This window comes from Anas platyrhynchos, chromosome 4 (assembly GCF_047663525.1).
Source record: "Anas platyrhynchos isolate ZD024472 breed Pekin duck chromosome 4, IASCAAS_PekinDuck_T2T, whole genome shotgun sequence".
Classification (NCBI taxonomy): Eukaryota; Metazoa; Chordata; class Aves; order Anseriformes; family Anatidae; genus Anas; species Anas platyrhynchos.
This window is the reverse complement of record NC_092590.1, coordinates 50,083,735-50,096,967: the sequence shown is the minus strand read 5'-3', so window position 1 is coordinate 50,096,967 and position 13,233 is coordinate 50,083,735. Positions and strand designations below refer to the sequence as shown.

General features: G+C 42.2%; 1 protein-coding gene and 1 long non-coding RNA gene across 5 annotated transcripts in view; one reads left to right on the top strand and one right to left on the bottom strand.

The window, feature by feature from the left end:
- RASSF6 (Ras association domain family member 6) overlaps positions 1 to 7,179 on the bottom strand; it is a 32,673-nt gene extending 25,494 nt beyond the window's left edge. Inside the window, exons 1-2 of one of the 3 annotated variants that reach the window (XM_027457022.3) lie at positions 7,089 to 7,179; positions 1,435 to 1,583 (exon numbers count right to left, since the gene is read on the bottom strand). Coding sequence is in view for 1 of the 3 variants with exons in the window: in XM_013093222.5 (XP_012948676.2) it covers positions 72 to 79 (8 nt within the window). In the remaining 2 variants the exon portion in view is untranslated. Of the gene's footprint in view, positions 1 to 71; positions 563 to 1,434; positions 1,584 to 7,088 lie in introns of those variants that run through there. The other 2 variants (XM_021267675.4, XM_013093222.5) reach the window with 2 other exon arrangements.
- On the top strand, positions 1,595 to 4,128 carry LOC106014934 (uncharacterized). 2 transcript variants are annotated; one of them, XR_001186604.5, is made up of 4 exons: positions 1,595 to 1,824; positions 1,909 to 2,135; positions 2,920 to 2,990; positions 3,100 to 4,128. It is a non-coding gene; the product is annotated as an uncharacterized lncRNA (long non-coding RNA). The 2 variants fall into 2 exon arrangements; XR_002399074.4 differs by having other exon boundaries at positions 1,595 to 1,936; positions 2,023 to 2,135.
- Positions 7,180 to 13,233: the final 6,054 nt, after the last annotated feature.

Genomic DNA, 13,233 nt, shown 5'->3' with positions numbered 1-13,233 from the left:
TTACAATACCAAATAACCATTTGGTATTATTTAGCATCCTTTGCAAAAAATAAATACATTTACATACTTACTGTGTCATTTCATATTCTTCCAAGTGTTTGACCTTACGGATCACATTTTTCTTCTCGTTCAGCTATCCAGGGCTCAAACTCTTCTAAGTAGGGTCCTGGAGCACAGTGAGCGCTGTGTGCTATGGCAGGCAGTTACGTTCCAGCTCTACAGCAGAGGCGGTGGCATTTCGGTGGTGTTGGATGACACAATAGTGTTTCTAACTCTGAAGTGCTAGATCTCAGTGCACGGCTAACATGTTTACAACCCATGCTAGGGTTTCACAGGAATTAACAAGGCTAAAATTTGATCTCATTGTTGAGGACATGTGAATATCTTTCTGGTTGAGAGGTGCTTTGGAACAATAAAGCCAGGTGACAATGGAGGCAGATGGAACACAGCAGCATGTAAAATTACTGTCCAATTTGCACTATGAACTATGCTCCTGTGTAAAGTAACATAAACAAATCAATAGCCATTCAGGAAAAGCTGAAATTCTGGAAAGATTCTTCCCTACACAGTTGTTCAGAGGGTGTGTCTTCCAGTCTGGAATTTGATCCATCTGGAACTGTCACTCAGCCCTGAGGGCAATCCCTTGCTTCCAGCCCGTACACATGTCCTTGCAAGTGAAAAATCTGAACAAGCTGCCCACTGGAAATGCAAATTCAGACTCTGGGACCGTGCTGTCCCAGCTTTCGCTGTGCACTCCACACCAGGAAAATGTACCACGCTTGCAGGAGGCAGTTCTCACCTCAGGAAACCATGGGCTGCTGGGGGACACAGGCAGCGCCCTAGTAGATAAAGCTTGATCAGCTAGAGAGAAAAATCAAAAAGCTATAGAGAAACGGGAGTGTCTTTAGGACTGTAAGTTGCATGGTATGCTCCCCCTGCTTTGTGCAGAAAGCACAGGTTCAAACAGGTGCAGGAATGGAAGCAATTTCAGGCGTGAAATTTTATGCAAAAGATATTGAAGAAACGGAAACCGCATCTGAGCGGCAAGTGTCCAGCATTACTGGAGGCATGTAAATGGGAAGCAAAATGCTTACAGAGCACCCTGTAGCTGCACAGATCCTCTTGGGTCCCTGTGTGCTTCTCTTGCAGTCAGTCTGGCAGTGCAATAGGAGCTGGCACTAAGTTTTTACGCCTTTGCTTTACAGCAATAAATGTCAGAATTTCAGAGACCTTTGTAAGAAATGAAAGAATATCTACTAAAATACTCTGAAATTGAGGACTCACAAACCACTGGTCCTTTCTACAATAGTCACCTGAACGTTCAGCCTGGTGTCTCTGTCTTGGCATAGGACATCATCAATTTGCACTTAAATAACAACAGTATCTTTGAAAAGGGACAGTGCTCTGCTGTTCACAGACAGCTGCCTTTGTTACCTGAAATTTCATTAGTGGTGACATTCTTCTGGGGCTGGATCCTTCTGCTTTGTCCACTCCACAGCAATGGGCAAGGCCCTGCCTGGTTCAGAATATACCTTTTGCCAACATGATGGACTCTGCACAGCAAACACATGCATAACTCCACACTGCAAAATGAAAAGTATGATCTCATTCAGTATTAGGGGTCTAACAGCAACAATTGGCCTTAATAACCCTGATCTGCCTCACCTGGGATCTCCCCACCCCTGATCCCTGACCATTGGTCCAAGACTCTATTTAAGATCTAATTGAAGGATCTTTTTACTGAGTTGTGTTATAGGAGGATTTGTCTCTGTCCTGGTCATAGTAATGTTTGTGTTTAGCTGTGGATTCTATTGATTGTGATATGTAAACTAAATTCCTTTGAAGTTGTTATAGACTTAAGTGAGCAATTGCTGCATGACCTGATTTTGACCTGTGTGGATTTTTCAGACCTGCATCATCACTGTAACCTTGCCTGGTAACTGGATGTGTGGTTCAACATGGCTACAATCTGTGGCTCTGCCTGGCTTGTTATGCTAAGTTACAAGAGGACTTGCTTTGCAGCTGAGGTGACCAAGAGGTGTAGTGAGCCCAAATCAGTGTCAGGGAAGCAGTGGGGCAGGGTGTCTGCTACTGTCAGCTGAGCTTGTGCTGCAAGCAACCTGCAGCCCCATAGGGTGAGCTTGCACTGGCCTCTTGTGGTTTCTACAGCAAAATGTGCACCTGGGATTTGCAGGGGTCATTGCTCTCGCTCTGCTCCATCTTCCAGGGTGACTGGGACTGCAATGCTGGACATAACATCCGTGGTGTATTCATTTAAAGGACTTTACCTGTGCTTTTTGCCTTCTTATCACAAAATACAAGCATAGCATCAAATGTAGTTAAATGTGGCTGAGCTAAGACACTCAAATCAAGGAACTTCAAATTCTTTGTACCATGGAGCTTAAATTTGTGGTCATTGTGCACATGTTTGCAACACTTATACAAGCTGATGGGGCTCTGCATTACTGTATAATAGTAATTTTTATCATTTGCTGTAAAAGCATGTTCAGAAGGGATATATTTTCTTGGTCTGAATACAGTATCCATGCAAACATGTATTTGGATTTAAAATGTTTGAACTTGAAGTTTCTCTTGTAAAATGAATACAAGTGTAATGTAGCAGCCAGATGGGGAAAAAAAAGACTCTCTTGTCAGAGGTTCTTGTGAAATTCAAAATTTCTGTCAGTTCTTACTTAAGTTGTTTACCCTTCTGCTTTCTGATTTTTTTCTGCTTTCATTCAAGTTCTTTTTGAGAAAGATATTTTATTGCAAGCCTTCTTTAGATATATTAACTCAGAAAATGGTATTGAATTCAAAAGATTAATCTAAGTGCTATATACTAACAAAAATAATGTGATATGCTAACTACTTTCCTACATTGGGCTTGTTTCTTATTTCTTCATTTTATTCACTCTTCAGATGATGAAAGCTCCTGATATATATTTGAGCCTTCGTGCTGGTCTCTAAAGAAACAGAAATGCCATTCCAATGTAAGTACTAATACTAACCGTCTTGTCTAATTTCTGTCAACAAAATAACACAGGGAAACACCTATGAGCTTTTGAGTAACACCTGTCCTGTAACCCTTGGTTAATAAAGATGCAGTGGAGTGAAAACACCACCAGGTGGTGCGGCCCCGAGGATGCTGCTTGGCTGATTGAGTTATTCTCGACAGAAGCTTGCATTTCACTTGGCAAAGCTGGAATAAAATTGCTCTCTTGCTGGTTGAGGGGTTGTCAGGCCTGTCAGCATCTGTGTATCAGAGTAAAAGGCACTGCTGAGAATACTCTAGTGGCTCTTTGTAGTTCAGGGAAAAATAAGTTGTTTGTGTTGGGAAGATCTTTTAAAAGCCTGTGTAATTAAACTGTTAATGAGGCTATTAGACCTTTCTAAAAGTAGCTTTCAAAATTTAAAGAAACATCAAATACAGAAAAGATGAAAGAAATAGGAAGTTTGGTATATGAAATGTGTAGATACAAACCCAGATGCCAGACCCCTCACTTAAACCTGTCTTGGTTTATCCAGACTTGAAAATGACAGCTAGAAGCCCATTTTGAAAGCTAAGTCTTCTGTGAGTCTGCGAAATTATAGACCTTTAAATCATTTGTCTGGATGAGGCAAAAAATAAAAAAAAAAAAAAAGATGAGTCAGTGAATTGGGGGCTAAACAGAGAACATGGACAAAGGGTTAACAAAGTTTTTGTCAGGGAAAGCTGTGGACTGGGACCTCCTCAGGTGTCAGCATGAATTGGTGGGTGGGCAGGCAGAGGACCCAGGTGATATGGGTACTTTTTCTGACGTTTTCCCAGAGGAAAACAGTGTCCACCACATTCCCCAGTAAAGGAGAGGAGAAAGGGCTGATGTAGAAGAATAAAATATTAGAAACAAAAGGCAGGATGCAGTAGTCTCTTTTATCAAAGGAACAAAAATGTTCAGTTTATAACTATATAAAAAGAGTTAGAATTAGCCAGTAGGTCAATAATGAATATTTTAAAAGTTACTGTTCAAAATAAAAACGCTTATTTCTATTAAGTACAAATTTCAGAAGTGTGCTAATGTAATACAGGAATAGAAATAAACTACTAAAATGTATATAAAATAAAGGAATATCTTCATATTTTATATTTCATTAAAGCAAAGAAGATAGATGAAAATGCAAATTTATCAAAGTTCCACAGCTCTACCTGGGGGCATGTGCTCATTGACCTGAAGTCCATAAGGAAAGCGAAAACTTCCAGTTCAAGAGGCTAAGTTGCATGCTGTAAGTACTTTACAGCATGTATCAATTAAGTCTCCCATCAGTGGCCTTTTGAGGATATAGGATCAGATCTAATAACAGTAATGTGATGACAGCTGGGGATAATGGTGGGGAACAACTACAGTCACAACAGCCACAGCTTCCGGGGCAATAGCAAAATCTTGCACACAAATAATGGTCAGGTGGAATGATCTCAACGTGCTAGAAAAGTGCATGGCTAGACTAGGATTTTGGGCTTGGTCTTGGTCTGCTCCTTACCATTAAGGGCAAGCTCTGAACGTCGGTGACAAAAGGCTGCTGTGTCCGACTTGGCCTCAAGGTGGAACTGTGCGCCTGCCTGTGCCACAGGGAGGGTGAAGGAAGCACGGAAAGGGCTAACCGCGTTTCTCCTGCTGTGTAAGGAGAAACTCACTACTACAGGGCTAGGAATTGCTTACCTTGTATTTATTCAATCAAAGAAACGGTGGGAGGCAAAACTTCTAGAGTGGGTTGCCGGGAGCAGGGTGTTTTGTGCTCCTAGCTAAAATATCTGTGGGGGAAAAAATTGATTTCCTAATGAGGTTGCTTCAAGGAGTGCTATAATTACACTTTGTGCTGCATTTTACTGTGATGACTGGGACAGAGAAAAGGGCAGGAGGGGACAGACTTGGATGGTCATAAGCTCTCCCCAGCATGGCCAGCCTGCTGCACCTGAGGACCCATACTTAGCACTTCCCTACCAAAGCGCTACCCTACCTGTGTTGAGTTTGAGGCTGGGGGAGCTGACGCGGATAGGAGGTCATAGTCAAGGACATCAGGAGATCATCATGGGCAAGAAATAATAGTAAGGCCATGAGGTGTTCACCTTCATTTACAAGCTCCACCATGGTTCAGTGGCAAAAATAAATAAACAAATGGTCATGTACAAAGCTAAATGATACTACAGTCTATGAAGCATTTGCAAAGACAAATCCAAATATTCCTAGCAAGGCCAAGTACTACTAAAGCAAATCTGGATTAAAAATGTTGAAGCCTGAAGAAGTGTTCATTGTAGGCTTCTCTGTCAGAAATGCACAAAGTTGTTTCTGCCATTGTTATGAAGAGGTAAATATCCGTTCTTTGAGCTTTCAGATGAATGAGTGGCTAGACTGCTAAGAGGCTAAACATCTTCCCATCAGATGCTGCAGTTGTATAGAAGCACAAGGTTGGAGAGGACCTACAGGATCATCTAGTCCAACTGTTCTATCACCAATAGTACCCACTAAGCTACTAAATCATATCTTGTAGCATCTTGTCCAGGTGCTTCTTGAACACAGCGAGGGATGGTGACTCCACCACCTCCCTGGGCAGGCTGTTCCAGTGCCTGACCACTCTTTGAGAGAAAAAGTTTTTCCTGATACCTAAACTTCTGTAGGCACAACTTGTGGCCATTTCCTTGAGTCCTATCATTAGTTATCTGAGAAGAGGCCAACCCCTTTCTCATCACAACCTCCCTTCAGGAAGTTGTAGAGTACAATAAGGTCTCCCCTGAGCCTCCTCTTCTCCAGACTAAATAATCCCAGCTCCCTCAGCTGCTCCACATAACACTTGTGCTCCAGACCCCTCACCAGCTTTGTCGCCCTTCTCTGGACTTGCTCAAGCACCTCAATGTCCTTCTTGTAGCGAGGGGCCCAAAACTGAACACAGGACTTGAGGTGTGGCCTCACCAGAGCCAAGTAAATGGGGACGATCACCTCCCTGCTCCTGCTGGCTACACTATTCCTGATACAAGCCAGGATGCAAATGGCCTTTTTGGCCACCTGGGCACACTGCCGGATCATGTTCAGCCAAACATTGATCAACATTCCCAGGTTCCTTTCCTTTTCACAGTCCTCTAGCCATTCTGCCCCAAGCCTATAGCACTGTGTAGGCTTATTGTGGCCAAAGTGCAGGACCTGGCACTTGGCCTTGTTAAACTTCAGCCCAGCAGTCCAGCCTATCCAGATCCCTCTGAAGGGCAACCCTACCCTCAGGCGGATTGACACTACCTCCCAACTTGGTGTCATCTGCAAACTTATTGAAGATACACTCAATCCCCTTATCTAGGTCATCAATAAAGATATTAAACAAGATAGGTCCCAGTACTGTATATAGCACTGAACTCTTGCCTGCTGGATCTATGAGCACAAAATGATTGAGCTAGTGGTGTGCTGCAGTCCTTGGGAGGTTTGCCAGCATGGAATCACCTGCTAGAGGCTTAGATGTGGTGACATCCTCCCAATCATACACTTGTCACTGAGGCTGATGTGTGACATGTCTCTCTAGTAAACGTAAGCTTCTTACGGGTTATGACCCATGAGGATAATCCGAACTTCCAGGACCAGGTGGATATGCCTGAAGCTGACACAGCAAAACCACAGCAAGCACAAACTCCAGAACAGGCTTTATAATACAATGGAGCACCTGTGTGGAAGAGGAACTCTCAACAGCTTGCTATTTCCTGGGTGGTTTGTCTATGCGTGCAGTAACTTGTCACTGCTTATTGCTTTCAATATTGTATCATAAATGATATTCCTCATAAAATAGAACGTGAGCACCTCTTTGTCACGTTGTGAAAATCACATGAATATCAGATCATTCTCTACGTTGGTTCAAAGCTATCCTAAAGAAACCAATTTAGTCCTTGTACTGGGGCAGACCCTTAAAATAGGTCACAAAGCTTTTAAACATACAATTGAAAATCTTCAGGGGAAGTGGGATCATATTTCAGGCATTTTACCTTTTTCACATTCATTTAATTGATGACACTTTTGGTGTTATCAAAACGTCCTGCTAATGTACTGCTGTGTCTTGCTGAAAAACAAATACCTTACCAAATGTGGGGGGAAATGTTTCATCTCTTTCTGCATCATGTCTTGGGGCATGTGCTTCAGCATTTTTTCTTTCCTGCTACAACAGTAAAAGCCACTGACCTAGAAAAAAAAAGTGAGCAATGGTTATTAGTGCTAACAAGCTGCGTCTAGGTAACACCTCTAGTTGGGCAATGTGAATAAATTCAGTCTAACATCTCATGACTAGTGGCACTTCTGAGCTTTCAGCAAAACCAAAGGCATCCACAGCCAACAACTGGACCATGAAACAGCGCTAGGAAGTTTTGCCACTGGTGACAAAGGACACAAGATCAAGCCCATAGAAAGCACTTGTGATTAAAAATCCCTTCAATATCTGGCACTGAGCAGGTGTTCTCACAGAGTAAAGGACTGTTTACACTGAGAGGTGTGTACTGGATACAATTCAAATAAAGCAATATATCTACAGCTTGGCTGCTGTTTGAAGATGGGAGGCAAAGAGATTCTGAAAAGTCTTTACTGGTGTGCCAGAACTGGAAGAAAAGCCTCTGTATTTTTCCCTTTCAGAAATGATTTAGTTTGAATTTTATTTCTGTTTATTAGATAGGGGAAGAAAGCAAGCCTTCAGGAAAAGCACAGAGGTCCCTTCTAAAGCTGAAACTTGAAATTTCCTACTCTACAACTGAAGGAAGAAATGCTGTGGATTATTACAGCTTTTTGTTCCTGCAGAAGATTTGCCCCTTCAGTATTTCCAGCTGAGTCTTTCAAGAACCTCATTAAAGCCCTCTAAAAATGACTAGCAGGCCAAAACAGCTTTTCTAGCATTAGTGATCTCATTGCACCACGGATTGCCTGCTCTTGGGGGCTCTGAGAGTGCCAGTGATCTTAGAGGTCTATTCCAACCTTAATGATTCTGTGATTTTAATTGGCCCTAATAGCCTTGACTGGCCTCATCTGCAGCCTCCTCCATACACACCCCCATGCCCAGGGGCCCTGAAGCTCATTTAAGCTCTGGCTTTGGTGCTTTAGCTTTTTCCTGAACTGTGTTGGAAGTAGGTGTCTTGTTCAGCGTCATCTGTGGACCTGTATGGTCAAGGACTGTGTTGTTCTGCTCCCCTGTACTGTGAACTGGCTTTCCCCTTTGACCTTGGACTTGCTTTACTGCCATGATCTTGACTCTGGGTTGAGCCTGGCTGTGATCTATGGGCCTGCCTGGCTCACCTCGTTCAGTTGTGGTGGGGTGGGCTCTGGGCAGTGAGGCTCCTGCCCTGCCAGCTGGGTTCTTGTACTTGGCTCCCTGGTCCCTGGGGAGCAGCTGGCTCTTGGGGCCTCACATCAATGTGTTGTTGATTCACTTTACTACATTTGAGCCCTGATTCCTAATGCTAGCGTCTGGTTGCTGTTTCACGCTAGGTATTAACTGGAAAAGGAAGATATTTATATAATGGTATTCAAATAATAACCGGGAAGACTCTTTACTTTGCAATCCATGTTTATATAAAGAAGCACTCAAGTGGATTCTGTTTATCTCCAGTGTTACTAATAATTTCCTTCAGTCAATACCATCCTAAAACATCTCTTTAATGAGGTCTACTTTTGTAAAGCATGATCTCAGGCTTTTTGAAGTAAAAGATTACAGTGGAATATAATGCTCCTTTCACAGCTGTACCCCTGTTATGTTTGCTTATCTTACACGCTCTGAGAGAGAACAATAAAAAGTTCAAAAGGACCGCCGGGTTGCGTGTATTTAAAAGGAATTTGATGCTGCAGAAATGGCAGTGGTGGTAGGGCTTATGCACGACTACAGGGTAGTCATAAATACCTTTAATGACTATGCGTTTGAAATGTGCACCAAGTCACATACTGGCCCAAAATCCTTCTTGTATTTTTAACTTAAATGATATTGTTAAGGCATGTGAGACAAAGGGAAAAAATCTTAGATTTCACAAGTGAATACTGCAGAAGGGAAACCATCCCAGTGACTTCAGTGGGATGAATAAGACCCTTGTAATCTCCAATTAAGTATCAGGTCAAGTAATGCAAAAGAGAAGTCATCAAAATCTTACATTTGACCTGATTCAGTTTTTAGAAGGAAATTCAACTTCCAACTAGTGTTTATCACTGCCATTACTGTGAAAACAAAACAGCTTGCATTGAAAAACAGGGTGTCAGCTGTAGCTAAATTTCCTTGTTCTAAGGTGTGGAGCAAAACCATAATCCAACATAAATACTATTTTTTGTGTTAGTTTATGAAATGCAGTGAGGGTGAAAGGTATTGCTGGAATCCTTCCTAGAGGGTTGTAAAGTAGATAGAATGTAGAAAGCAAGAAAGCAAGCTTTTGCATTACTAAATCCCATATTCAGCTTCAATCTGAAAATGTTCAAGTGCCTGAAGTGTTAAAGTTATGCTCATACTGTTAAGCTGCCTATTTTCAAGCACAACAGATAGAATGAGAGTGTTTTTTTTCAAAGATCTTCCAGATCCATGTCTTAAATCTTGATAACTCGCAAATCCTATGCCTGCAAAAAGAAAACCTAGATTTACTTGCCTTGTCTGAAGTCTGTACCTGTTATGTCTAAGAATTTTGTTAATCATTCGTTTAATCACATAACCTACAGCAATCCCCTCTTCCCATTTTGTAAAGGTGCACACTTTTACCTAAAATAAAAACATTAATTGTTGAATTCTTATGGCCTTTAAACTAACATTTCTTCAGGCTGTAAGCCTTAGAGTGTTTCTTTTTCTGAACCTCTGGAAAAGAACTGTGGTAACTCACGGTAATTCATGTCCTGGGAGACAGGCAGCTTCTAGCTATGCAGCTAGGTAATCTTACAGTGGGGAAGTCAGGCACAAAGGAATAAAGCCTAAATCTTCAAATGTAATTAATTTGCTCTGGAATCACCTTAGAGGATGACAGTTGCGTCTTTGCAGATCCTACCCTGACTGATAATCCCAGAGACTCAAAACTCTCCAGTGAAGCCGAGAGGTGGACTGAAATCTCCTGAGTTCCAGGTTAGCGCTTCAAGCACATGATTGTCTTTCCTCTGACTTAATGTTTCACATCATGTAAATGCAATAAATGTAATTGAAGTGCTCATTTTGTCCTGGGTGGCTCTTAACATTTTTATTTCATGAGGGACTTGCCTTAACCTGATAATTTTTAATAGGCCCATGTTCTTACATGGGCACTCCTTAAGCAAGGTACTTAAATTGTCTTGATTACCCCTGTTACAGATATCCAGCAACCTCAGCAGCAATTATAAACGCAGAGCAGATGTTGTAACTAGGTCATTTATCTAAGTATCCACATGCAGATTCAAGTGTATAACTTCAAATATCAAATATAGCTTGCCTGTAGAATGTTAACCCATACTAGATATGAACTAGACAGAAAATACACATGCCCATGTTCTCTTTTCACAAAGCCCTTTTGGGTCTTTGGAGGGAATTTCAGACAATTTCTCCAGTCAAACACCGATGCTGGAATGGGAGCTTCAGGTTCTGGTCTTGGTGTTGTGGTTCTGGCTTCATCGTTGATGCTTAGGACCATAGCCATTAGCAGCTGATTGTGCAAGAGTGCTGAAGGGTGTGGAAAGGCTCCGTGGACTTGGAAGAACTGTGGCGCTGCAAGCGGGCAGCGTGCAGAGCATGCTGAGTCACTGCCAGCATTATTCAGCCTTGCTGTGGCAGTGTGCAAAAGCCCTGCTGTGGGTAAGGGGATGCTGTTCTTGATACTCCTCAAGAGCTAGGAAAATGGGATGCTTGTGGTCAGGTGCTGGAGTTTTGCAACCTGTGGTAAGCCCTGCACTAAACGCTATCAGATGGCATCTGGTAAGAGCACAAGTGCTGTCAGAAACCATGCACATGTCCCCTCTCTTCTGTTCCTGACCTGTGGGTTTATGCTGAAAGAGAGAATCTAATGCAACCTCTTACAGGGACAGAAAATTATTCTGAACTTGCTAATGAACTACACCGGGACCTTAGGTAGAAATGTGGCACAATGCTGTGTTTTCAGAAGAAAAGCACTCTCAACGAGCAGAAATGTTAAAATACTGATTACAACTCCTAGGCAGGAAGCTGCCCTGCTGTCCTTGAGGAGGGACCACCACTGCTGTTTCAAAATGATGGCGTCCTTGTTTGCGTGTCATTAGTGCAGAAGTGACTTCCTACACAGGATGGCCAGGATGACACCGTGTAACACAAAGATTGCAACAGGATGTGGTATGGCTTTATTGTCTTGCTGGAAGACATTACAAAGTTCCTCTCTCGAAGTAAAATGACATGACAATGGCCGGTGGATGTCCCCACAAGGAATGATTCACTTTGAAACAAGCCATGGCTGGCACGTCTGCCTGAGGACAGGACCCAGCAAAACTGCCAAAATGCAATTTTGCTGCTCTGCCTTTTGCAGATAAACATCACTGAGAGACATATTCACGATCTGAAGGATGTGAGGCACCTGTTGCTTGCCTTACGCAACTGCTCTTCTGCCTCCAGCCTGCTTGTTTTCTTTTTCTCCTACAGCAGCCACATGCGGCCCAGTGCTCCGGCTGTAATGTGATAGTTGTGATAGTCTTTGTAAAGGAGAAGTAATAACAGTGTGATCTGACTGCTTCCTGAGCAGTGCTGCGTGCCTGATGTCCTTGTTGGTTTCTGTCAGAGTGAAGGGATCGAGCATAGTTGTAGAGATGCCCAACACTTGCTTAATTCATGCCCATGGCTGCTAGCAGGAAAAGTTAACATGACTGAACTTGCCAAGAAATGAGGTGATCTACATGTTAATGTATACGGCTCAATAAATGTAGCTTTCCTGCTGCAATAAAAACGTCATGATGTCTTATAATTCTGCTGTCTTACCACTTACTTGATGGCACCTCAGTTCTTCGAGGCTTTAGAGCAATTGTTGCTAATCCTTCAGATGCTATCTGCCCGCCTGTGCAGCATGCCTGATGTCTCATACCATGGATTACAGTAAGTAATTTTCTAGGCCACGTTACTGCCACTTAAGATGTAGTTTGAGGCATACAACTTTGGGGATGCCAAAAGATGATATTCCTATGCCTTCCTCAGCCCTGATCTCTTGTTCACGCTGCTGCAGCACAGTTCTTGGACTGCCTTCTTGGTTATTTCACTTCCGCTGTCATCGAGCCACAAGATAAAATGGGACTCCATCAAAAAATAGGAATCACCCTAAAGATAAAATGATCAGCACTGCACTACAGCAGGGAGAGAAAAAAAAAGCAAAACAAAACACAAACCTCTCTATAATAATGAGCACCTCGGAAATCTCAACCCTTATTATTTCCAGATCTCAAAATAAGTTCCAGAAGTCCTTCACAGAAACCCTAATTTGACTGCATGCTAATGAGAAATACTGTTCCTTTCTGGATTAATCTGTCCAAAACATAATAAAACAGTATTGTAGGTGTGGATTATTGGGAAATACCTTTGATTCAGAGAAGAAATAAGGAGAGGATAATAAAGGAGTGGGAGGAACTCATCATGGTATGATATGACTTGCCTTAATGTTCTGCTTGAACGATAAAGTATAATTTTGATTGTTTTCAGAAGGCAAGCGATGCATTAGTTGTCTTAACTTGTGCCACCCTGCTCATGCTTTGTACTGGCATCAAATCACATTCTCAGACACATACTCAAAAATCAATATGAAAACCTTACTTACTCTTATTCTTTCTGCAACAGATAAATGCTTTTCATCCGGAATTTCTTTTGGTGAATGACTGCAATAATGTTTGGCATTTCCTTTCAGAGTGGATTGTGAAAAGAGTAGGACACATACTGGCTGATATGGGACAACAAGCGTTCCTTTCAGAATGCACGATGTTGATTTTAAGGGATGACACAATTTTTATTTCAGAAGTTCTTTAGGAAGAAAAACACTGAGCAGTGTCCCAAAGCACTGATTTGAAAAATAAGAACTACCGTGGCACAAAGCTTTGGACTTCTTCTTATCTATCATGGCTGAAGTATTTATGCCAGGGCAAAAAAAATATCAGCTTTTTCATTTTGAGTGGACCTTTCAGTACGCTGTGCTTATGATGATAAATTGAGCCCTATCTTAAACTGGGCATAAAAGCCTAAACATTTGGATGAGGCTGCACAAACGTACTCCTGAAGTCATTTTTTTTTCTTCTTTCCAGTTCTATT